Consider the following 25,134-nt stretch of genomic DNA (forward strand, 5'->3'; position numbering starts at 1 on the left):
TCTGCATCCATGGATTCAGCAAACTGGCAGATTCTATAATACTATATGTAGTATGTATTTATGGGGGGGGGGGGGGGAGAAAAACATACAGATGTTGACCCACACAATTCAGACTTGTGTTGTTCAAGGGTCAACTGTGTTCACCCATTTTCCCCACCCTCCACCCCCACCTCTTGGAATCACCAATCTGTCCTCTGTATCTGTGAGCTTGTTTTTAGGTTCCAAATATGAGAAAAATCATAGTATTTGTCTTGCTGTGCCTTACTTCATGTAGTATAAAGCCCTTGAAGTCCATCTATGTTGTCTTAAATAGCAGGGTTTCCTTCTTTTTTATGTTTCTATACTACTCCTGTGTGTATACATGTGTGTGTCACAATTTTATTTATTTTTTTTTTTTAAATTTTATTTTATTTTTAAACTTTACATAACTGTATTAGTTTTGCCAAATATCAAAATATCCACTCATCCATTGACAGACACTGTGTTTCTGTGCTGGCTATTGTAAATAATGCTGCAGTGAGTGTGGGGGTGCATATATCTTTTCAAGTCAGCACATTTTCTTCAGTAAATACTGAGAAATGGAATTGCTGGATCATACAGTAGTTCTGTTTTTAATTTTTTGAATGACATCCATGCTGTTCCATAGTGGCTGTGCCAGTTTACATTACTACCAACAATGCCCAAGGATTCTTTTTTCTCTGTATCCTCACCTACTTTTGTTGCTGTATTTTTTTGATGATACCCTCTCTATCAGGTGGGATATTTCATTGTGGTTTTGATTTGCATTTCTCTGATCATAATGCATAACATTATCATGTACCTCTTGGCCATCTGAATGTCTTTGGGAAAATGTCTATTTAGATCTCATTTTTTAGTTGGACTTTTTTAATGTACTGTTGAGTTGTATGAATTCTTTACATAATTTGGATATTAGCCCCTTATCACACATGGTTTACAAATATTTTCTCCTATTAAGTAGTTTGTTTTTCATTTTGTTGATGGTCTCCTTTGCTGTGCAGAAGGTTTTTAGTTGGAGGTAGTCTGGCTTGTTTATTTTTGCTTTTGGTGTCAGATTCAAAAAGATCATTGTCAAGACTCATGTGAAGAAGCTTACTGCTTGTTTTATTCTGGGAGTTTTATGATTTGGGGTTTTAGGTTCATGTTTATAATCCATGTTGAGTTCATTTTTGGGTATGGTATGTGATAGTGGTCTTCTTTTATTCCTTTGCATGTAGCTGTCCAGTTTCCCTAACACCATTTATTGAAGAGACTGTCCTTTATTGTGTATTTTTTTGCTCCTTTGTTATAAATTAATTGACTATATCTGTGTGGGTTTATATCTGGGTTCTATTCTAATCCATTGATCTCTGTATATGTTTTTATGCCAATACCAACCTGTTTTAATTAATACAGTTTTTAATATGGTTTGACATCAGGGACTTTGTCAAGATTGCCCTGAATATTTTGGATCTTTGTGGTTCTGTGCAAATTTTAGAGGTTTTTTTTTTCTGTTTCTGTGAAAAATACCATTGGAATTTTGATAGGAATTGCATTAAATCTGTATATTACTTTGAGAAGTGTGGACATTCTAACAGTACTTTAGTCCTCGAACATGAAATATTTATCTGTTTTTGTTGTCTTCAGTTTCTTTCATTAATCTTGTAGTTTTCAATGTATAGGTCTTTCATCTCCTTGGTTAAATTTATTCCTAGGTGTTTCATTCCTTTCAATGTAATTGCAAATGAGATTGTTTTCTTAATTTCTCTCTTTTGATAGTTTGTTATTAGTGTATAGAAATGCAACAGACTTCTGTGTATTGATTTTGTATCCTACAACTTCACTGAATTTATTAGTTCTAGCAGTTTTCTGATGGAGCTTTTAGGGTTTTCTATGTATAATATGTCTTCTGCAGATAGTAACAGTTTTACTCTTTTCTTTCCAGTTTGGATTTCTTATCTTTTTCTTGTCTGTTTGCTTTGTCTAGAACTTCCAGTACAATGTTGAATAAAAATAGTGAAAGTGCACATCTTTATTTTTTCTTTATGATCTTAGAAGAAAAGCTTCCAGCTTTTCACTATTAAGTATGGTGTTAACTGTGGACTTGTCATATATGCTCTTTATTATGTTGAGGTACATACATTCCCCATTTTGTTGAGAGGTTTTTTTTTTTAATCATAAATGGATGTTGAATTTTGTCAAATGCTTTTTCTGCATCTATTGAGATGACCATATGATTTTTATCCTTCATTTTGTTAATCTAGTGTAGCACATTGACTGATTTGTGCATGTTGACCCATCCTTGCACCCCTGCAGTAAATCCCACATGATCACAGTGTATGACCCTTTTAGTGATTGCTAAATTTGCTTTGCTAATATTTTGTTGAGGATTTTTGCATCTGTAATCATCAAGGATACTGATGTGTCATTTTCTTTTTTTGTGATGTCTTTTGTCTGGTTTGGGTATTGCGGTGATGATAGCCTTAAATGAGTTTGGAAGAGTTCCCTCCTCTTCCAGATGCAAAAGATGCATTTTCAGTCCTTTTGTTTGCCTTGTCTAAATGTCTGTTAGCGAAACTCAATTTATTAAAACTTTTATAAATGCTGATTTTTCACAGAGATCAAAGTTCAGGGCTTTCATTAATCCTTTTTATGTATAATTGTTCAATGATCTGGAACTTCATTATGCAAAAATGAATGTATCTTTGTTCACATCTGTACTTTTTTTTTGTATAAATTTTTTTTTTTTTGGAAACCAATAGAATGAGAATGATTCAGTGATGAAAAAAATGAAATATTCTATCATCATTTAGAGCCATTTACAGTTGTCCTTCTATACGTTTGATTTTTAGTTTAATGACAATGTTAACTGTAAGCAAAAAAATTACAAAAACATGCCATATATACTAGATCATGAAGAAACAGTTTTGTTATTAAAGTATATTTTAAAAAATAGCTTCTTCCTTTCCCAGTGCACTTACTCTGGCAGATGAGTGGTAAATGAATGCATTTTCCATCTGTTTTCTCCCAGAATTGCTTTTATAATAATGTATTAATGTATAATGTATTTGTACCAATAGTGTGGTACAAAAGTGGTCAGACAGTCCATTTTTTTCTGTGAAGTTGCTTTCCCACTTAATGTAGCTGTAAGAAAGTAGCTAAGACTTCTGGCCTCTAGGTTTTCTCTTCAATATTGTTAGTCCCTGTTATACTTAGTTACCAAATAGTTTTACATTTCTTCTCCACCAAGAATTTTGTTTTCCTCTTATGTGTGTTTTCTCCTCTTTTCTGCTACTGTATGTAGGTCCCCCATCAGTGTCCAATATTAGATCCCTTTATATAAATTAATACATAACCTTTAAAATTATTTTTTTGTTCTTCCTATTAAGAACTGATTATCTCAGTATTTATTAGTTTTTGTTTAAATCACAAAACAGAATTAGTTCAAGGTATTTAGCCAACTTAACTTGACAGAGTAGCTCAGATTTTATATAAACCAACTTCAGCGTTATCTTATTAATCACTCATGAATTAGTTCTTCATTCAACCAATGTTTATTTATTGTTTATGTCCCAGAAACTGCAAAGTGCTTAAGATAGGCAGCAGTTAATGAGACAAGTACAATACAGCTCTTGGTGTTCGCAATCTAGAAGGGGATGCAGATATTGAATAAAGAATTACTAAAATAATTTAATATAAGTAATTTCTTCATACTGATATATGTAGTTCTAGTTTTTTTAACTGCTGTAAAGAAGGTGAAATGGTATATTCTGTGACACTGTTTTTATATACCCATAACAGACTTTATGAGACAAATACACAATGTAGTTAAAGTATAAGAACATGCACTCCAGTTTTCAGTGAAGCGCACCTCTGGGCAGAAAGGGAATGGATGCAGGAGAAACATCAATAGTAAGCTGTATCTTTAATTCATCTTTTAAAAATACTAATCAAATATGATAGAATAAATGAAAGAAAAGTACAGAGTAGAGTGCTAGGAGAGGGTATAACATGAAAACCTCATTTTACCTGGATGATTCAGTATCGTTTTCCATGGAAGGTAATAGTTAAATTTAGAATGAGTTAGAGGAAGGGTTGTTGTTTGGTCGCTAAGTCAAGTCTGACTCTTGTGCCACCCCATGGACTGTACCCCATCAGACTCCTCAGTCCATAGGATTTCCCAGGCAAGAATCCTGGAATGGGTTGTCGTTTCTTTCTGCAGGGCATCTTCATGACCTAGGGACCAAACCCCCATCTCCTGCGTTGGCAAGTGGATTCTTCACTGCTGAGCTACCAGGGAAACCCAAGAGAAAGGGTAGAGTAGGATTAATAGGATAGTCTGGTTTTAGAAAGGCCCCAGGACAGAAAGGAGTTTATTAGCACATTTCAGAAAGTGAAAGTAAGCAAATGTGGTGAGGCGAGGTGAGTGGAGATAGGCCCTAGATGTGTCTTAGAGGATCACATTATGTAGGGTCACCCTGCATCTGAATTGTTAAGTGTCCTAATTATAAAGTGGAGATTCCTAAAGTCCAACACTGACGATTGCTTTTGAAATCTGCATTTTTATTAAGCACCCCAGGTGTTTATGCTGCAGTTAGTCCTCTGAACACAGTTGGGCAAAAATCTATGTAGGGTTTTACATGCCATTTATATGTAGGGTTTTATATCCATATTGGACTGACTATTCATAGTGCACTTGGAAAGTTGACTTTTTAGAAGAGACATGACATGACACTGCTCTGCAGAGAACAAATTAGAGGAAGGCAAGAGTTGAAGTTCTGAGCCCAAAATGAGATGTGGTAGTGGTTTAGAATAGGGCATTAGAAGTGAAAAAGGTAGATAACAGGTTTTAGAGATGAAATTGGCAAGCATGTGTTGATAGTATTTGATGGATAAAAAGATGAGATATCAAAAAGATGAGATACCAGGTTTTTAGTAGAAGCAATAGGGAGGATGCTCCTGCTTTACTGTGATGGAGAAGTGAACTCGGTGAGTACAGAAAGAAATTAATTTTGGTTTTGACAGTTAAGGATCTGTTTGACTTTAGAAATCAGGAGGTTGATTAACAGTGGTTTAGACAAATTGATTATTTTTCTCATATAACAAGTCTGGGGGTAGACAGTCCAGTACTAGTGCCATCAGAAAGGTATGCCCTGCTGCGACTTTCCTTATTGTCTGGATGTTAGACCTCATGCCTGCGACCTTATAGTTGCCAGATAGGTGTTTCATTCTTGGTCTCTCTTGTATGGTCAAAGTAGAAGAATAAAGGAAAGAGTGACACCTAAACCATGTGAAAGAAATTTCCCAGAAACCCATATACTCACTGGCCAGACTAGATATAAAGGAATCTAGGGGACGAGATTTTAATTAAGATTCATTACTATCCCTAACAAATAAGAGATTCTATTAGTACATACTGACAGGGTAGGAAATGTATAATGGGTAGGCAGTTAGCAGTGTGTGAAAGGTAACATCTTTTTGGCATGTCTCTATTTGTGAGATGTCCAAGTAATGATATTGAGTAAGTATCAGATACAGGTCTGGAATTTAGAAGAGTGGTCTAAGCTGGAGATAGAATTTCATGAGGGATCAGCCTGGAAGAGTAGATTCAAAGCTGTGGGGAGGTATGTGAGATTGCTCCAGGGGACAGTGAAATGAGAAGGAACCCTAAGAAACTCCCATTTTAAAAGTAGGATAGAGTAGTTCAGTTCAATTCATTTCACTCAGTTGTGTCCGACTCTTTGTGACGCCATGGACTGCAGCATGCCAGGCTTCCCTGTCCATCACCAACTCCCGAAGCCTACTCAAACTCATGTCCATCACATTGGTGATGCCATCCAACCATCTCATCTGTCGTCCCCTTCTCTGCCTTCAGTCTTTTTCCAGCATCAGGGTCTTTTCCAATGAGTCAGTTCTTTGCATCAAGTGGCCAAAGTATTGAAGTTTCAGCATCACTCTTTCCAATGAACATTCAGCACTGATTTCCTTTAGGATTGACTGGCTTGATCTCCTTGTAGTCCAAGGGACTTTCAAGAGTCTTCTCCAACACCACAGTTCAAAAGCATCAATTCTTTGGTGCTCAGCTTTCTTTATAGTCCCAACTCTCACATCCATATATGACTACTGGAAAAACCATAGCCTTGAATAGACAGACGGACCTTTGTTGACAAAGTAATGTCTCTGCTTTTTAATATGCTGTCTAGGTTGGTCATAACTTTCCTTCCAAGGAGTAAGCATCTTTTAATTTCATGGCTGCAATCACCATCTGCAGTGATTTTGGAGCCCCCCAAAATAGTCAGCCATTGTTTCCCTATCTATTTGCCATGAAGTGATGGGACAAGATGCCATGATCTTAGTTTTCTGAATGTTGAGCTTTAAGCCAACTTTTTCACTCTCCTCTTTCACTTTTATCAAGAGGCTCTTTAGTTCTTCACTTTCTACCATAAGGGTAGTGTCATCTGCATATCTGAGGTTATTGATATTTCTCTGGGCAATCTTGATTCCAGCTTGTGCTTCGTCCAGCCCAGCATTTCTCATGATGCACTCTGCATATAAGTTAAATAAGCAGGGTGACAATATATAGCCTTGACGTACTCTTTTCATGACTTGGAACCAGTCTGTTTTTCCATGTCTAATTCTAACTGTTGATTCCTGACCTGCATACAGATTTCTCAGGAGACAGGTCAAGTGATCTGGTATTCCCATCTCTATAAGAATTTTCCACATTTTGTTGTGATCCACACAGTCAAAGGCTTTGGCATAGTCAGTAAAGCAAAATAGATGTTTTTCTGGAACTCTCTTGCTTTTCTGATGATCAAGCAGATGTTGGCAATTTGATCCCTGGTTCCTCTGGCTTTTCTAAATCTAGCTTGAACATCTGAAAGTTCATAGTTCATGTACTGTTGAAGCCTGGCTTGGAGAATTTGGGGCATTACTTTGCTAGCGTGTGAGGTGAGTGCAATTGTGTGGTAGTTTGAACATTCTTTGTCATTGCCTTTGAGATTGGAATGAAAACTGACCTTTCCCAATCCTGTGGCCACTGCTGAGTTTTCTAAATTTGATGGCATATTGAGTGCAGCACTTTCATAGCATCATCTTTTAGGATTTGAAATAGCTGAAAAGTGGCCAGAAAAGAGAAAATCCAGCATAGTATAGTATCAGAAGTCAAAGGAGGGGAGTATTTCAATAAGTTCTTAACCATCATCTCTATCAAAGCCAAAAGAGTGTTAAGATAAGGGATGTCCATTTACATCACTTCCTTCCTAATTTTCATTCTTTTGGTGTTAAAATGTCTTTTTATTTAGTAAATGATAATAGTAGATGGTTGGATTGTTTTATTGTTTGCACTCGCACAATAAACTGTTGGTAGCCCATACTGGTGACTTCCTTTTCACCTTTTAAGAATATTTTATTGGCTTTGAGATTTAAAAGTCAGAGAACTATTTGGAGTAGAGCACGTTTGGCAACTGATAGAAAAGATCCAGTAAAGAAGGAAAGTTTGAAGTAGATACAGGAGAGTGGAAAAGGCCAATAAAGTGAGATCCCTGGAAAGAGATGGCGCTGTCAGTGCAAGTGGTAGATTAGGCTTGTGGAAGGAGGAGCATCTTCTCCAAAAAAGCAGGTCATTGAGCGGCAAGTAGGTAGGTTTGTAGTCTTGGTAGGAGGAGGTTGAGAGATTTTCTGTCCGTTGGTTTCCATCTTCAGGCATATGAAAGAAGGCTTTCTGCTAAGAGTGAGTTGTGGGCTTGGCGTGAGGCCATGAGATTTCAGAGCATGGAGAAGATAGGAAATGTTTGTTCTTGGAGAGTGGGAGTGAGAGCTGAGGGAACCGTGGTGACGTCAGAATACTACTGAGGTTGGTAGCTGTGGATTTATAGTGATGACAGTCTGTTCTGTTGGGCCTCCCACCACACCCTGCATCCTGTGGCTGCATCCCAAATTTGGGTTTGCAGAAGATCAGGCAGGATTTTTAGAGCAATTACCAGAAACATTATAACAACAAGGTTTGAAGTCTACTTTAAACCCCGCCTACATAGAAGGCAAAAGGTCTTTTTTTTTTTTTTTAGAATTTGGTTCATTTAAAGAATTTTCAACTAATACAGGTTACACTAACAAGTGAATTCTGGGTATAATTTTGTCATGTCCATCCTCTTTGCTTCACAGAATAAAGTATTACTAATAAGAATTATAAATGTTTTAATATAGGTAAGTGTAAGCAGTCTTATGATAAGGTCTAATTATGTGTATATCTAATGTTACTTACTTTTGAGGATCTTAAAAAAAAATCCTATTCTCCAGGAACTACTTACATTGTATGCTGGAGGAACATTGTCTCATAACTTGAATAGTAGTCAAAACATCTGTGAAAGCATTTTGAAAAATTCAAAGCACTAGAGAAACAGATATTGTTAATGTACCTGTTCTCTGTTGTCTATAAACACACATGTTGGACTTTTCACAATAAAAGTGTGAAATGAACATTAAAGAATATAGAGAATTAAATATGACTCTCTGGAGACTGATGAAAATGACAGATATTTTTTTTTTTTTCTCTAATAGCAATCAGTAAGAATGTATTGTGGTTGGAATAACTGTAGAATAGTCATGTATGTGTACATTGGTTGTGGTGGTAGTAGTCAAGGTATGCAAAGGAATGACAGGTCCTTTAATTCTAAATTGAAATAATTCTGTCTGTTGCTGCCAAAACTTTGTTTCAGTTCTCATCAGAAAGAGAACACTATCTGGGAACTTGTTTGTATTTCCTTATTTTTAATTTATACCAATGTAGTATCTTATAATTCCAGTGGCCCTGCTCCTGATTTTTTAAAAAGTAATATATACAAACATTTGGTGAACAGTTTATTTCCCTTTTATTCTTATTCTCTGTTTCTGGTTTCTTTGATTCCTTGGGGTTTTACATACTTGTCTTTTTAATTAATAATAATAGTAAATAAGCATGACACTTGATCATGCCGCAAGTGTGGCACCTTGTTCTCTATCTGAACACTAACAAATGCTAACTAATCTTTGTGGGGTTTTATAAATATTCATTTGTATAAGGGAGGAAGAGACACAGGAAGATAGTGAATATAAATGAAATTTCAATAGTTTTCAATGCAGTGCAAATATTCTTAGGTCTGCCACATGGAAAATGCACTTTGTTCTTCAAAGGCATAGCTGTCTTTGCCCTGCTTATTTCTGTTTTTCTCATATTTGCTGCTTGCTTCTTAATTAGAGTGTTCTTTGTCAGCCCACACAAAGATATGTTGTGAGTTACTTTTATACTTGGATATAAAAGGAGGGTTGCTTGTGAGCTCAATGATATCATTTTAGACCATTCATTGGCATTTACCAGAATAATATGAGCCACTGAGATAAGAAGTTATTTGCTGCCAAGTGCTGTCTGTAGCAGTCATACTTGCTCTATTCACATTAACCCAAAACTCATATTTCAGTTTTAGAGACTTGAAGAATGAGGATACCTTGTTGTTGTTTTCTTTTTTGGCATTGATATACTGAATTGAATGATTTGTCTTGTTCCCTTATTTTGTCTTCAGTTAAAAAAAAAAAAAAAAAAAGTACCTCAACAGAAAATTAGTATCTCTGATTTCTCTATAAATTGCTCCTTAGTTGCTATTTTCTGATTTTCTGTCACAACATATTTTAGTCTTGGTTCCATATTGGTGAGGAAATCTCATCTCAGGTGTTGTCAGGAAATCTCTTGGCCCAGTGAATACTGAGTAGAGGTTGAGAGAACACTGACCCTGGCGTCAGGCAGTCTGGGCCTGAGCCCTCATTCTGCCACTTGCCAGCACTATTCCCTTGCTCAAGTTCCTTTGAATAATAATAGGACAATAACACTTTAAAGCACTTATTTCAGTCGAAGGAGAGTAGGTGCTACGTATTAGCTATTTTGCTATAAATAATACATAATCCTAATCATTTTGTCTTCATGGGTCATTAGATTTCTTTGATATAATTGTGACTTCTTAGTTTAAGGGTAATTAAAATTACTTCAAATTATTCTCCTCATTGAGAAATTTTGAAAATGATATGTTAAGAGAGTTTATCACTTGACTGATAAGAGCAAAAATGCAGTGTTTGGAGCTGCCATTTTGAGGTTATATTTTGTAAGTGAAATTTCTATACTCTTTTTTTTTTTTTCGAGTAAAATTTGTAGTTTATTCTTCTCTACTAAAATTATGGTATGAGAATCTCCTGCATTTGTGTAGAAATTTGGAAATATGGTCAGGAAATTACAGAGCCGTTACATGAGGGATTTGCTCCGATCCTCTGATCCTGTCAGTTGGATTAGTTCTGTCTCTATATATAGTAACAGTTGTCTCTTGGTGTCCTCGGAGATTGTTTCCAGGATTCCTCCTTGTCCCACTGCAGATACTAAAATCCGAGGATGCCCAAGTCCCTTATAGTCAGCCTTCTGTATCCACATATGCGGAACCCATGGATATGGAAGGCCAACTATATATTAATAAATGTGTCTGAATAAGTCATTGGAAAGCTTAGGAACATATGGCCTCATACTCAGCCTATAATTTTATTTTACACGTGCACATGAATGTTAAATAAGCCCAGCAGTAAGGGAAAGAGATATCTTTGATCACATGCATGTTGTAATGGTTTATATTTCTACCCTCGTCAGCAAGTGATTAATTTACATTTGCTGGAAACTTAAAGTTTTTCCTCAGCTACACTATATAGCAGGCTTGTATTTTTTAACCTGACCTTAAAAATATTTATGAAAGAAGGCTGAAAATTTATTTTCATTTAGAGGCTATAAAAGGCCAAGTTGGAAGTAAACTTTTAAAACAAAATTGGAGGTGGAGTGATGATGGTTTATTTAACAGATGGAGAAGAGTATCTGTTCCACAGCAACAGATACTGTAGTGAGCTAGAAACAAGAGAGCAGCTTACATCAAACCAAACGTAGCAACAGAAGGATGGATTTTCAGTTACCTGCTTTTTTCATTAAAGCCTTTCCAGAAGGGTGAATTTGTTCTCTGTATGAAGACAGAGACTAATGGTAAAAAAAAAAAAAAAAAAAGGCTAAACCACAGTTTTTGTGGTTGGTAATAGAATTGGAAATAAAATACTTGGAGTAAAGTGTCACGCTAGTGATATCAGTCTTCCCTCCCTCCCTCATCATCTCCTTTCCCGTCTCTGCTCCTACTCTTCCATGTTTCCTTCCTTCTTTCCAGTATTTAGCAAAGAATCTTTATGGGTTAAAACTGGGTTGCTGATTAGTCTCTTAGTTGACTTGTATCCTTTGGATAACAGTCTGTATGTAAGGATTCACATTATCATGGTCTACTTGTACACAGTTAGGAATGTATCCCAGCTACATTACTAATTCATGTGCTATATGGCCTTGAGCCAAGGCCTTTAACCTCAGTGATAGTAATAAATACCAGTTTATTTATAATAATATTTTACAAACCAGCCCATCAGAGATGTTTGAAAACAATTATAATTGTTTTAATATTTGCTTTTTCAAAGTCATGCACTATATAAATACAAAGTAATATGCTTATGTAATTCTCATAATTGTTGCTTGTACAGAATCAGGGTATTTGGAAGACACAAAAAGACAATTCAGCTTTTAAATAGGCTCAAAATAAATAGGAGAATGATAGGACTGAAGAGAGGAATGTCATGTTTTAGGCTTGTAAAATTGATAGAATCTATAACTGCTTCTAGCTTTTTTGGGAAAATGTATGATTTTGATATGCCAAGCATGCCTGTGTTAAATGAACTCATGTGAACTGTAACATTTTTGTTCCACTCTTGTCATAACTTTGTAGAAATAAACTAAGAAGGTTGTCTGGTTCTGGCAGGTTCTGAGAAAAGATATTTGATAAGGAAAATGTAGTAGTACTGGAAGGTCTGCAATATGAAAGGAGAACTTAACATTTAATTTCTAGATTTTTAGTGGCTGCCTGCCCAAGCGAAGTTTCTTTTTTACTAGGGGGAGGTATACATGAAACAGTCCTTGATTTATATGGACCGCTGTTCTGCTGTATAAGCTGTGTTTCTTTGTACTGAAGAATGATTCGTCGAAGAACAGGTTCCATGCCTCTGGCAGTTAACTGTTAATTAATTCACTGTTTTCTGAACCCTGGCCTTCTTGACAGGTATTTCAAAATTTACATAACTCAGGTATCCATTGTGAAATTAGAATGAGGCTTGATCAATGGTTAGTACACCTGCATCCTTCACAGCAGTTGGCTTAGAGTTGGATGAGTCATCTTATAGGATGTCCTCCTCCTCTAGTTTGGTTTGTCATAGTAGCCTTTCTAGAGTATGTCCGTTTGAGGAGAATTCATGGAATGCTTTTAACAGACCACGAAGTGGACTGTCCCTAAGGGAAACAACACTCCATCTGCTGTCTCAATACAGTAAAGCTGTTGCATTTTCTTTCTTGGCATTCTACTCATACCTCATTTATGCAAACCTTAAAAATATAGGTGGTTATTTGCTAAAGAAGTGTTTGTACTTCCAATTTTAATTGGTGTCCATTGTGCCTCCTAGTGTTTTTCTCTTGGAGTGAATGACACTTGTTTTATATTTCCCTCTGAGCTGAAACACGCTTGTGAATAAAGTCTTAGTAGCATACCCTCAAGAAATTGATTATACTCTAAAATCAGCCTTTCTTGGGCCTAATTAATAAGGAATTTTCAGGAATTCCCTGGTGGTCCAGTGGTTAGGACTCTGCATTTCCACTGCAGAGGACAAGGGTTCAATCCCTGGTCAGAAAACTAAGATCCTGCAAGCCATACAGCACAGCCAGATTTAAAAACAAAATAAATTTTCTTTTAGCACTTTGGAAATATTAAATAAGTTAATAAGTGGTACCTATTACATAAATAAAATATCTTCAGACTTGTTTGGTCTAAATTCAGAATTTTAAAAGGATGTGGTTCATACAGACAGCCACTGAAATACATCAAGGGTTTATTGCTTAGGATAATAAATGTTAAAGAATAAGAACAGTGGGTAGTTAGCAGATCACTGGTATGCTCATTGGAATTCTGGATTACTCTTGAGTAGTGGGGGAGATGAGAAACACATACACTATATGTGATAGTGCCATGGTGAGGCAGATATAATGGAAAGAGATGACATCTGATTTAAGAAATTGGCATGGGTCTTACAGAGAAGGGGTTAAGAATAACACTGCAGTGAGAAATGGGTGGAGAAAAGATGCTTTCAGGAAATTAGTATGTATAGCAATACTGTAGTTTAGTAGGAGCAGAGGTATCTAACTGATTACAATTACTCCTTGGCACATGCTGTCACAAAGCCCTGTGTGGGTAACCAGCAACAAGCTACATGGGTAGTAGATGCTAGATGGGATGCTTGGGGTTGGGGCTTTCAAGCTTGCCCTTGAAGAAAGGGAAGGATTTGATTAGAAATCTCTATGTTCCAATGCAAGGGGCACAGGCATAAGATAGAAACAAAGATAGTAAAACAGACCAGTTTTACTCTGTTGAGTTTGAAAGAGACAGCCAGCCACACTGAAGAATCTTAAATGCAAGGCTAATGAATTTAAATTATCAGGAATGATTTGGGAACTTCTTTTAATACTCCCTTGCTGAGAAACATTTAGTGATCACAGCAAAATTTTGAGAAGATGATTAGACATATATGTGAAAGTTTTGGAGGGTGAAAGGACTAGAACTAGAAGCAGAGGCACTGGTTAGGAGGACTAAATAAATGTACTGATATTTAAGAAGTAGAAGTCAAGGAGGTAGAAGAATCAATAATGATTACAATTTAATCAAAATGGTGGTAGCAATTTGAGTATTTGCCTTGGGAGAGAATATTAATTTAGTCGGTCAACACTTTTTTAATTGAAATACAATTGATATATAGCATTGGGTAAGTTTAACTCACACAGTGCGTTGAGTCAAATGAGTACTTACATGTAATAGGCACTGGGCTATAATGAGGAAGGGAAGATACAGGGTCTCTGCCCAGATGGACCTTTTGTTTAGTGAGGGAGACAAGAAACCTCTATGTGTGTGAGAGAGAGAATAAGTCCTCTGAAGAGAGAAGTAAGGTAAGGGATAGGAGTGATGAAAAAGAGGGCAGTGTTTTAGGGTGGGTGAGATAACATTTGAGTAGAGACCTGAGTGAAGTGAGGAGTGGAGCCTTCTCAACACCTGGGGAAAGAGTGTCCCCGGCAGCACCACTGCATGTGTAGGCCTGAGCACCCCTAGGACCCGCAAGACCACTGCCTGGCTGGAGACAGCTGCAAGGGGCAGCACTGTAGGGAACGAGATGCACAGTGTAACCAGGGAGTAGGGCATATAGTGTCCTGAAAGCCATGCCAGAGAGTTTGGATTTTATTCTCGGTTTGATGGAAAGTCACTGGGAGTGCCGTTTTGCTATTGCTATTGCTAAGTCACTTCAGTCATGTCCAACTCTGTGCGACCCCATAGACGGCAGCCTACCAGGCTTCCCCATCCCTGGGATTCTCCAGGCATGAACACTGGAGTGGGTTGCCATTTCCTTCTCCAGTGCATGAAAGTGAAAAGTGAAATTGAAGTCGCTCAGTCGTGTCCGACCCTCAGCGACTTCATGGACTGCAGCCTTCCAGGCTCTTCAGTCCATCGGATTTTCCAGGCAAGAGTACTGGAGTGGGGTGCCATTGCCTTCTCTGGGAAGTGCCATGTGTGGTTTCAAAAGATCCCTGTGGCAGCCAAGTTGAACACGTGGAAACAGTTAGGAGGTAGTCCTCCAGGTGAGAGAAGGTGGTGACTCAGAGCCTAGGGTGATAGTAATGGAGGTGGTGGAAGTCCAGATATAGTTTGGAGGTGGAGCAAAATTATTTGAGCTAGGTGTGGGTTATGTGAAGTAGAATCTAGGAATACCCACAGAGTTTATGTGGTTGGTTTGTGGAAGTTAGAGAAAGCTAGTTCTGCCTCTTGTGCAGACCCTTAGCATGTTTATTTAAGGAGGGCTCCCTTCCCCCCATAGACATAGCTGGGCGTTGAGCCCCACACCTGGGGGAGAAGAGCACGGGCTGAGTACCCCTGCTTGGCCAGGCATACTTGTGGGGGGCTCAGTGCATGCTATCCAGTGCAGCAGCCCTGAATCATAACTATTTTTGGCCTGAGCAACTGGGTGAATTGTAGTGTCATCTGAGGGACTCGGGAACAGAAGCTGACTTGAGGTGAGGGAAGGTGGTGGAAATCAAGTTCCATCTTGAGCTGAAGTCTGAGATGCATATTAAACATTCTAGAGGCAATGTCAAGTAGACAGATGGATATGGATTTGTGGAGGCCAGGTAAGGAGTCATCAGGGATGCAGGTTTGCTGTTTTTGAGTTTGAAGTGACAGCATGACAAGCAAGTGGAGCTCTAGAATTCAGGTTTGAGAACAAAGATTTAGATTACTTCCCAGATGCAGACTGGGAAGTCATTCTACCCAGAGGGATATATGAAACACATTTGAGGGAAATTACAGTGAAAAGCAAGAAGGTGGAGACCACTTTTGGAGTGTTACCAGGCAGTGAAAAGTGGGCAATGACTGCAGAGTGGCCAACATGGGGGAGAACCGGGTAATCAGCCTGATGGAAGACAAGAAGTGAGGGCGGGGCGTGTTGGAGAGATCAGAAAGAATCCAGGCTGAGGGAGGCTGCTAAAGCTTGAGAGTACTACTGAGAGGGAATAGTAGGTGTGAAGGTAATTTGCAGGGAATTAAAAATATACTTTCAGAAAATATGCACTGAGAGGAGGTAACAGTGGGGTTGTGTATTGGTTTTTCAAAATAGGATGGTCGTGTCTGATTAAGGCAAAGATAAGGGAACCAGTGAAGGAGGGACAGAAGAGAGCATAGATACTCTAAGCCAGTATTTTGCACAACAGAGGAAGGAGAGGTGAAAATTTATCATCTTTAATAAAGTTGTGGTTAGGGTCATCTGTTATGGGGTCACCGTTGGAATTAAAGATCTGAAGAAAGTACGAAAGGGAACCAGTAAGGGGGAAAAAATGGTCAAGCAGCAATGAAAGACTGGTTAGAAATGATGGAGAATCATTTGTAATAGTCCCATCATGTTTTTCTGTGGGCCCAAGAGCACGAGGGAATTGAGAATTACAAATTGTCCAATTAAGAAAGAAGGGCACCTGGAACAGTGGTTCATAACCTGTAGGAGTGCATATCAGAATCACCTGGAAACTTTTTTCAAATTATATCAAATTGAGGTGTGGGAATAGGACGATTGCAATAGGAAGAGACATGCTTACATATACTTTTAAAACCTTCTGGGTGATTCTCTTAAACTATCCTCTCTCCACCCTACCTCACACACACACATTTGAAAACCGTTCTGGACTTGATGTTAGTAGGCTGACATAGTGCAAGCTGGGTAGGAGTAGTAAAGAGTAGCTGGAAGGGAAGCAAATAGACTGAAAGAGTTAAGAGTAAGATTTTCTGGAGTGATCTTAGTAACAGTAACGACTAGTAAAATTTATAGGTGGGGTATGCTCAGCTGGTTAAGTTCCTGTTCTGCAGAACTTTACAGAGCTTTTCATATGCACATGAATCTCTAAGAAGGAATTTAGTATTTTAAGAAAATAGCTAACCATGGAACCTTTTTTTCATGATACCTTTGGACTAGTTTCTACTAGAAAACATTTTGAAAATGCTGAATTAGAGAAGTCCTGCAATAGTTCGTTCCAGTTTAAGAGTTCACAGGTTGTGGAAAAGGGAAGCTGTAGTGGAGAGGTGGCCTGTCCAGGTTAAAATCTAGAAAACACAGCTCCCAGGGTATGGGATCGCTGGGTCACTTCCCATTCCAACAGGTCAACTGTTTTCTACCATTGAGTCCAGTGTCAGTTGGATCATCTGTATGAATGTTGAAGTTGTAAGTTTAAGACAAAAGTGGGGATTTATGAACTATTTACAAACAGTGTACATTCAGTAGTTAGGTTTCTCAAAAACAGTGTTGGATAAAGTCTTTATGAAAGAGACCAAAATCCAATGGCCTTTTAGGGTAACTAGCCTTTCCCTTAATTAATGACAAGAAAGTGGATAATATTAAAAGATACACTTTGATGTCTATGAGCACTCCATGTCAGTGACTTAGTATTTTGGGAATTTATCCACCTTTGGGCTGAGACAGAGTCACAGGCTTTGGGAATGCCACCCTGCCCCCATTTGTACTCCCTGGGCATTGAACGGAATACTGCTTTTCCAGGGAAGTCCTGTTCTTACAGTTTGAGATGATTAATACCAAATGTTGTCTCTGAAGATTTCCAAAGAAACCAGTGATTGGTGAGGACAGGGATTGTTGGCAGGAATTAGACATTTATATAGCATGACTTAGTTTTTAACAGTGATGTGATAGGAATTTTATGAGTATACAAGTCAGCTCCCAGCACTGAGACATACTAAATGAAAAAGGTTCCAGTTTTCAGTTGTCCCAACTGTGTGTTTTCCAGGTCACAAGTTTCCATTCTTTTGTGCCAATGATAGCATTCCATTCTTTCCCTCATGTATCTTTAATGTTGGATTTCCCCTCATAATCCTCTATGAAAAAAGAAATATAATACACATGCCTTCTTTTTGCTTACAGCAGTATCCTTGTGATAAATTTGTGTGTGTGACCCCAGTGAAGTGTTCAAAGCACATGGAAATCCCTTACTGGGGACAGGTGTGCATTCTACGTATTGATTTTCCTCTGGATGCCTGAACTCTCTTTTTTTCACAGGTAAAGTCAGTGATAAACCTTTTGTTTGCTGCATATACTGGAGATGTGTCTGCACTTCGAAGGTATGTCAGCAGGGTAGCATATGGTGTACAGATGTTTATGAAATTGATTCTGGGGAGAGGGCCATTTTAAAGCCAAAGTTTCACTTACATTTCCCTCTAATAAAAATAATCTAAACAAAGTTATATTAAGTTTCCCCTTCCAGTGCCTTAGTCTTGCTGTAGTCTTTCTTTTTCTACTTCCTAGAAAAGCCCAGTCCTCTGTTTTCCCAAGTGGTAACTGTTCAACAAATCTGGCCGATTGGTATTAGTGTTTTACTGGAATTGGACAATGCCTTCTCAATCCCCATCTACCCAAACTCTCCATCTTTGGAGATGAGGGAGGTGGGCAAATAGGAACACTTGATCTGCAGATCCCCAGGCTGGAAAGGTCACAGAGGACTGTAAACTTGAGATGGTGAATGTTTCTGGTTACTCAAAAAGAGCAAAAGCTACAGAAGAGTGGGGAAGTGGCATTTACCTAAGGCATCATGTACTAGTTGAACAGGGTCTCCATTAGTGAGCGTAGTGAAGGATGACACCTTTCTCACAGGACCTTCAGTTGAACTGATGGAGGAAATGTTACAGAGGCGAATTAATATAACAGCTATGCTTACAAATTTTCAGGTTTGCTTTGTCAGCCATGGACATGGAACAGCGAGACTACGATTCTAGAACGGCACTCCACGTAGCTGCTGCAGAGGGTAATATATGAACCACTTGTTTATTTTTTTTTTTTTCAAACTTAATTTCTACTTAAAAATAAAACCTGCTTGTTTTACTTTGGCTGTAGGTCATGTTGAAGTTGTTAAATTTCTGCTGGAAGCCTGCAAAGTAAATCCTTTCCCCAAGGACAGGTGAGCCCTCGTGTTACTTTCTAACATTGACAGGACAGGCTTTTTATCATACAGGGCTATAAAAGTTAAATGATGGGTGTATTTAAATCCACATTGTGTATGTTGGAGATGAACTTGCTTTGAAGCCTTATAAAGGCAACAAACAAAACCTTGTTTCTATTCAGTAGATCATTCTTTCTCCTAGATCCTCTTGTTTACCTAAGGGAGTTCTCTTAGAATTATCTTGGTTAGTCTGTCAGTGAGTATATTGTGTGAGAAAACAAGTCTTGGTGTTTGTTAAGATAAAATAGGAATTTTGTCCTCGTGGGGCTTTTGACTACCCCAGGCAGACAAGATAAACATTGCAGGGGTATGTTAAAATGTGTAAGGAGATTACTGTTCCAGAACTCTATTGGAGTTTGCTGAAATTCCTGGATTTGGTTGAAGTCAGTTTTAGAAAGCTTCATCGAAGTTGAATTTTAACCAGTGCTTTGGGGAAGAGATGAGATTTGAGGGTACAGAAGGAAGAGAGGGGCAGTCTATCTAGAGTGGAGAGATCAGCCTGGGATATGTTCTGCTCCTCTCCTCTTCTTCCTGGTCCACATGGCAACTTGACATTCATCCTGCAATAAATCCTGTTCACAAGGTGGATGGTCAGGAGAGGGTTAAGAATGCAGCTTAGGTATACACATGCTTGAAGTAAATCCTGCACTAATACACTGGCATGTTATGTAACTGGAGTTACATAACTGGGTGAGTCAGTGAGTAAGGAGAATAAAGGCTTAGAAGAATGGAAAAAAATATTTGGTGGGAGAGGTTTGATACATGTGATTAGGAGTTTGGATTAGATCTTTGAGGACTATATGAAGTAACTTTGTGGAGCAAGTTGATTATTTTCTAGCTATTAGATCTTTCTGTTTCAGTAAGGTTTTACTATTTTTCAAATCAGTGGTTTGGGTTTTATTAGTTCAGCTTGCAGGAAATGCAGGCAAGTTATGACATCAGTGTCTGAGAACTGTTAGCAACTTGGTAATGCTCTGATTACCTAAAATCATGATCTTTATTGGTAATATTCTAAAACCTCATGTTCGGGAGACAGTTCTCCCGTTTATCCCCAAATGTAATGTCCACACCAGCTCTTTCTTCAGAGCAAGGAACTGAAGAGGGTGTTTTCTCCTTGCCCCCAGTATTTATAATCCCAAGTAAAACACCGTTTAACACAGGCTGGAAATATTTACTATGCTTTGCATGTTTAAGAATCAAAATGTTGTTTTAGTTTTTGCCCTAAATCAACCTCTAGGAATGTGAAAGCAGAAGCACCCATCTGAGAGGCAAAAGTTAGCTCAGTAACGAACGTGGTAACTGGTTATTCAACGTTTTGAGAATGTAAGCTAGATGAACACATCTTTGTTTCTCTATTTCATAGAATCAGTATCACCTCAAATTGGTAAAACAGGCTTGAGCAAATTTAGTGTATAGAATTGATATTTTGCATTACTTCATGGAAAACAAGAGTCATTAAAAAAAAGAGAGAGAGTTAATAGTTTTCCCAGAAAGACAGGTAACTATATGCTGTAAATGATTGAAAAGTTACCCCATCGCCCTGTTTCAGGTCACTGACTCCCTAACTTAATGAGGGCTAACAAAGGCAACTTAATTCAGTTTTTTTGAGAAGCACGTTTGTGTTAAATGTTACTTACATATGAAAGGTTACTTACCTGATTTTAAAAATTAAGAACAGGCTCACAAACTATTCAAAAATATTTTCAAATGAAATTACTTAAAAAACTTTTAGTTCCACATTGGGGACCCCACTGAGAAGGTAAAAGGTTAAGAACAAAGAAAGAAGGAAAAGCAGAAGCTTGTGAGAGTGGCATGTGAAAAAATGGAATCAGAGAGCCTACCAGCCACGGAGAAGTGACATAATAATAGGGAGAGGATGGAAGAGAAACTTAATAGTTTGTGAGGAACTAGGGAGGTAATTATCATGCTCTGTCCTTTACTTGGGTTGTCACAATTATGCAGTGTTGACTCCTCTTCCAAAAGGCTAATGATGAACCACTGCTGGCAGCTCTTCGTTTCTCATCTTCAGTAGTCTTCATCTATAGACCTCTAAAGAGCACAGCCCAGAGAAGCACACTTCCTGTGGAAAGAGTAGCTCTTCTGGTTGTAGAGTGGGTCCAATTGAGTCCCTAAAGTCCCATCCTTACCAGAGATGATGAAATGTCAGTTCCTCTGAGGCCAGTCTTGTTCCTCCAATGTATGTTTGAGCTCTAATAAGACCATGGTTATTTCCAGACTTTGTGGAGATTCACTGTGATTTTACATTGACAGGAACACAAATTTTCTATCAAAGGCTAGGGTGATGGATGTTACACAGCTGAGTTTTCTTTGAACATTGTATTTAAAGGGTGATCCCTTAGGCTTTTCATGAAGGTAAAATTCAGGAATAGTAGAGGAATCTCTCTTACCTGTCAACACTAAAATTTCCCCTCCATAAACACTTAGTATGAACAAGACCATTTTGCAGAAGATGGTTTTTCTCTTCTTCCCCATATCCCAACTTGCTCGGAGATCACTTTTTGGATTATAAAGAATCTCTTTCTGCATTTTTTTCAATATTACTTGTAATACTGTGTAAATAGCTAAATTTGAATGGCCCCTTAACCTGCATTTAAAATCTAAGATTATCATCTTTGTACAGAAATTCCCTAATGACCCTGTCTGTGCTGTGCTACTTGTTTAGGTGGAATAACACTCCCATGGACGAAGCGCTGCACTTTGGGCACCACGACGTATTTAAAATCCTGCAGGAATACCAAGTCCAGTACACGCCTCAAGGAGATTCCGACAACGGAAAGGAGAATCAAACGGTCCATAAGAATCTCGATGGACTGTTATAATAGTCTTAAGCCCAAGATTTAAATCACTTACCTATGTAATTGTGGAAAATGATTATGAAGAACGTGTGTATTCCTATCTGGTAGTGATGTATATTTTACATTGGTCATTTCAGTGTTACTGGAGTTTCTTCATTGTGCACACAGGACAAATCTGATCTCTTTGGGAAAAAATAGAAATAAAACAATCTCCCTCCATAATGTGAGCAATATTTACCTCGTGCATTGTATAATTTGATGTAAAAGATACATTTATCAATGCTAGCTTTACTGTGTGGTCTTCATGATTTTTGTGTATTTTGTGAATTTTACAGTTTATGGTGATGATCTGCTGATATGCATTTATAAATTAAACTCTATTGTACAGTCTGTCCAAATGGGTCAAGGCTACCTTTAGACAGTGTAATTTTCATGACTTCAAATACAGATTTAGTTTGAGTGAACAACTATATGCACTTATGGTTATGTGTTTAAAATGTCTCCCATCACCCTAGCTTCATGATGTGACTCTAAAAATTATAATAGTTAATAACTGTTAGTAGGATAGACCAATTCTAATTAGACTTTATCAGGGAATCTGTTTAAGGTATGTTTGGTGACCAAAACGTTATGTGTGAATGTAGTTAAAATATTTTGGAAAGAATTTCCTTTTTCTACATCCCCTTAGACCAGCTTCTTTTCCCAGACATTTAGCTCTTTGCCTCTTTCCTTTAGCTGGGAAAGTGGGTGCTGGCATACTATGCAGTTTTCATGTTTTCCACAATAAAACAGAAAATGCCTCCTGTATTTGGCATCCGAGCTGTAACTATGCCATTTGTCTACAGGAGTTGAACCAGAGACAGATTACTAAGCTAAATACAAATTATTCCAATTCGTCAGCCAATAAAAGGAAGGGATGTGCTCCGACAGCTCTTTAAGAAGATATTTTTCAGCTTTCAGGATAAATTCAGACATGCTGTAAGCTACCAAAGTTATTATGAAGGTATGGGAACTGCTACAAATAACATTTGTTTTAAAACCTGTCATTAAAAGTCTGCATCAAGGTATCTATTCTGTTTAGGGGATAACTAGATCGTTCCCATTTTCTCCTGATTTTCTACTGTATATTTTTGGTGGACTTTACAGTTTAATAATAAGAAAAGGCTATTTCATTTTAAATCAAAATCCATCATTTGTCTTGGGGAGGAACTGCACATATACATTATCCTGTCATACCTCAGAGGTATAAAAGGGTATGTTAATGAGGATTTCTGAAATTAAACACACACACACACACAAATGGACTTCTCTGAAGCTGTATTTAGTGAAATGAGCAGAGTCCTCAGCTACATGAATGCTGGCTGTTATGTTAATATAACAAATTCCTTTTTCTTCCCCTTTATGTCAGCACACACTGCTGCTTCCAGGCTTTATCATGCCCAGTGGCTCCTATCCCACTCCAGCGGCCTCCAAGTGTTTCAATTACTGCTCCCAGTCTAAATCAGTAACTTCTGCCATTGTCCCTTATTGCCTAGGCAGCACCTCGGTAGGTGGAACATGGTGGGTGTTCCTTAACAGAGCTGCATCAGGCACGAAGCCATTCTCAAGTCTGTGCTTCTGTGTGGAGTATGGTGGGTGGGCGTTCCTGCCCCATGGGTCTATCAGACATGTAGATAGGTAGTATTTGTAAAATGCTGCAGAGGAACAGCATTATTCCCAAAGATATCATGGGGTAGACACTCTGTAATTGAAATGATTTGAAATAACTGCTCCAACAGCAGCCTGCTCTGTGTGATTTAAATGAAACATTAAGATAGTTCAGTTATGTGACGAAGACTGCCAATGATTTTGAGCATTTTTGTTCTGTTACTTGGGAACAAAGCATTTTCATCTTTTCTCAGATCAAAACTATTCTGTGCAATCTTTGTTGTTTAGTTAAATGTGCCCTTATTTACACATGATGTTATTTATGACTGTAGGCTGGGTCTTGCTCTGGCTATTTGCTATTGGCTGGTAATAATAATGAACACATTTGACTTAAATGCTTTTAACTGTGCTGTTAGCTGCTGCCATCACTATGCTCCAAAGATCTTTTTATTCTGGCTTTAGGATCATATGTGCTTTTTCGGTACCACAGAGCTCTATATGGTGGTGTTTCTTTAAAGCTTTGTATACACTGTTGTTTTTGCTGGTCTCCATTCTAATGATCTCATATCTGAGTGTCATGTGCTGTACCCTACTGCTGCCCATCCTGCCCTTCAGCTGCAGAACTGGATCAGCTATTGACCATTTGATGCTGTTATCTGCCTGGCAGGAACTGAATGACCTAATGCTGGATTTAGATTCTTTCTGGGGATTGTACAGCTATGAATGTATTTGCTTCCAGAACCTCCCAAAGTGAATCTAATCTTAAAACTGTAAGTTGTAAGTATTCTGAAATTGAAAAATATTTATTTTAATTGAAATCATGTAGTGTTGCTTTTTACAGCTTAATAAATACATGTATAAAAAAACAAAAATGATTCTTTAAAAAAAAAGGTTTTCTCTTACATCACTGGGTTGGGAACTCCACTGAACATAGGAACTACATATAGGCATTTTTCATGCCTCCTATGGACCCAGGTACTATGCCAGTAGTAGTTACTGCAGAAACTACTGCAGTAGGGTTACTGCAACGATTAGGATGAAAATTCTGTAGGCACTTCATCCCTGAAGGTGAGAAGACGCACAGGCTATGTTTCTAGTCTTCTTAGAAGCTAACACTATCCTTTCACAGGAGGTGCTCAGTAAATATTTGCTACATTGAAATCTTTCACTAGGAGGGTTTGAACCTCTTTTAATGAAAAGAGAGGGTATTTTCACAAATGTCTTGATGTCTATTGGGGGAACTGAACTCAGTGCTGCCACACTGGGGTCTAAGCAGGACCAGCTGGTAGTGGCAGCCCCAACCTGGTCCATGCATGTAAGGAATGGCATTCACTCCCAGAGCCAGAAAACCCTGGTTCAGGGTCACATGGTCTTCTAACCACAGAGAAGGTACATAAACACCACAAATGCCATGGCTGTCCATTTTCAACAATCAAAGTTGTTTGTCACAAAGTAATCTGCTTTGCTTGCTGTAACAGTCAAACAGTTTGTCTATATTACTGACATTTTACAACTAGAAGAGACACCCAAAATCTCTACTCACCCTTTATTGGATGAATGCCATTACTTTGAAATTATGTATATTTTTGTATAACCTTTAAATTATTTATAGCTTTTGGCTATGTTTGCTTCACAAAAGCTTTCTTAAGTTTTAATAGGTAAGATGTTTGTACTAGACATACGATCCAGTATCTCAGACCATCATAAGTTCCACAAAACCAGAGATCTTTGTCTGGTTTACTTTGCCAATTTAGTTTCCCAAACATCTAGAATAGTGCCTAGGCCATGGCAGGTGCTCAACATATATCTGGTGAACTAATAAATGAATCTTACTAAGCAGAAGCCACTCAAGTAAACACCCCTTACTCTGGGCACAGCATCCGAAAGTACCAGAGCTTTCAAAGCCATTTCTAGTTTTTTCTTGGAATAGTCAGATGTGAAAGGAGTACTTTGTTCAATTAAGACCTAATATTCCATTTCAGCTTACAGACAACAAATAGACTTCCA

The 25,134-nt window shown here is 37.9% G+C and overlaps 1 protein-coding gene across 2 annotated transcripts in view; it reads left to right on the top strand.

The window, feature by feature from the left end:
• Nucleotides 1-23,999, top strand: part of GLS (glutaminase) — an 87,905-nt gene extending 63,906 nt beyond the window's left edge. For both annotated transcript variants that reach the window (XM_006046515.4, XM_025277738.3), the window contains 4 exons: nt 17,728-17,789; nt 18,393-18,469; nt 18,559-18,622; nt 21,348-23,999. In XM_006046515.4, coding sequence (XP_006046577.1) covers nt 17,728-17,789; nt 18,393-18,469; nt 18,559-18,622; nt 21,348-21,504 — 360 coding nt within the window. In that variant the 3' untranslated portion in view covers nt 21,505-23,999. The remainder of the gene's footprint in view (nt 1-17,727; nt 17,790-18,392; nt 18,470-18,558; nt 18,623-21,347) is intronic.
• Nucleotides 24,000-25,134: the final 1,135 nt, after the last annotated feature.

This window comes from Bubalus bubalis, chromosome 2, assembly GCF_019923935.1.
Source record: "Bubalus bubalis isolate 160015118507 breed Murrah chromosome 2, NDDB_SH_1, whole genome shotgun sequence".
Classification (NCBI taxonomy): Eukaryota; Metazoa; Chordata; class Mammalia; order Artiodactyla; family Bovidae; genus Bubalus; species Bubalus bubalis.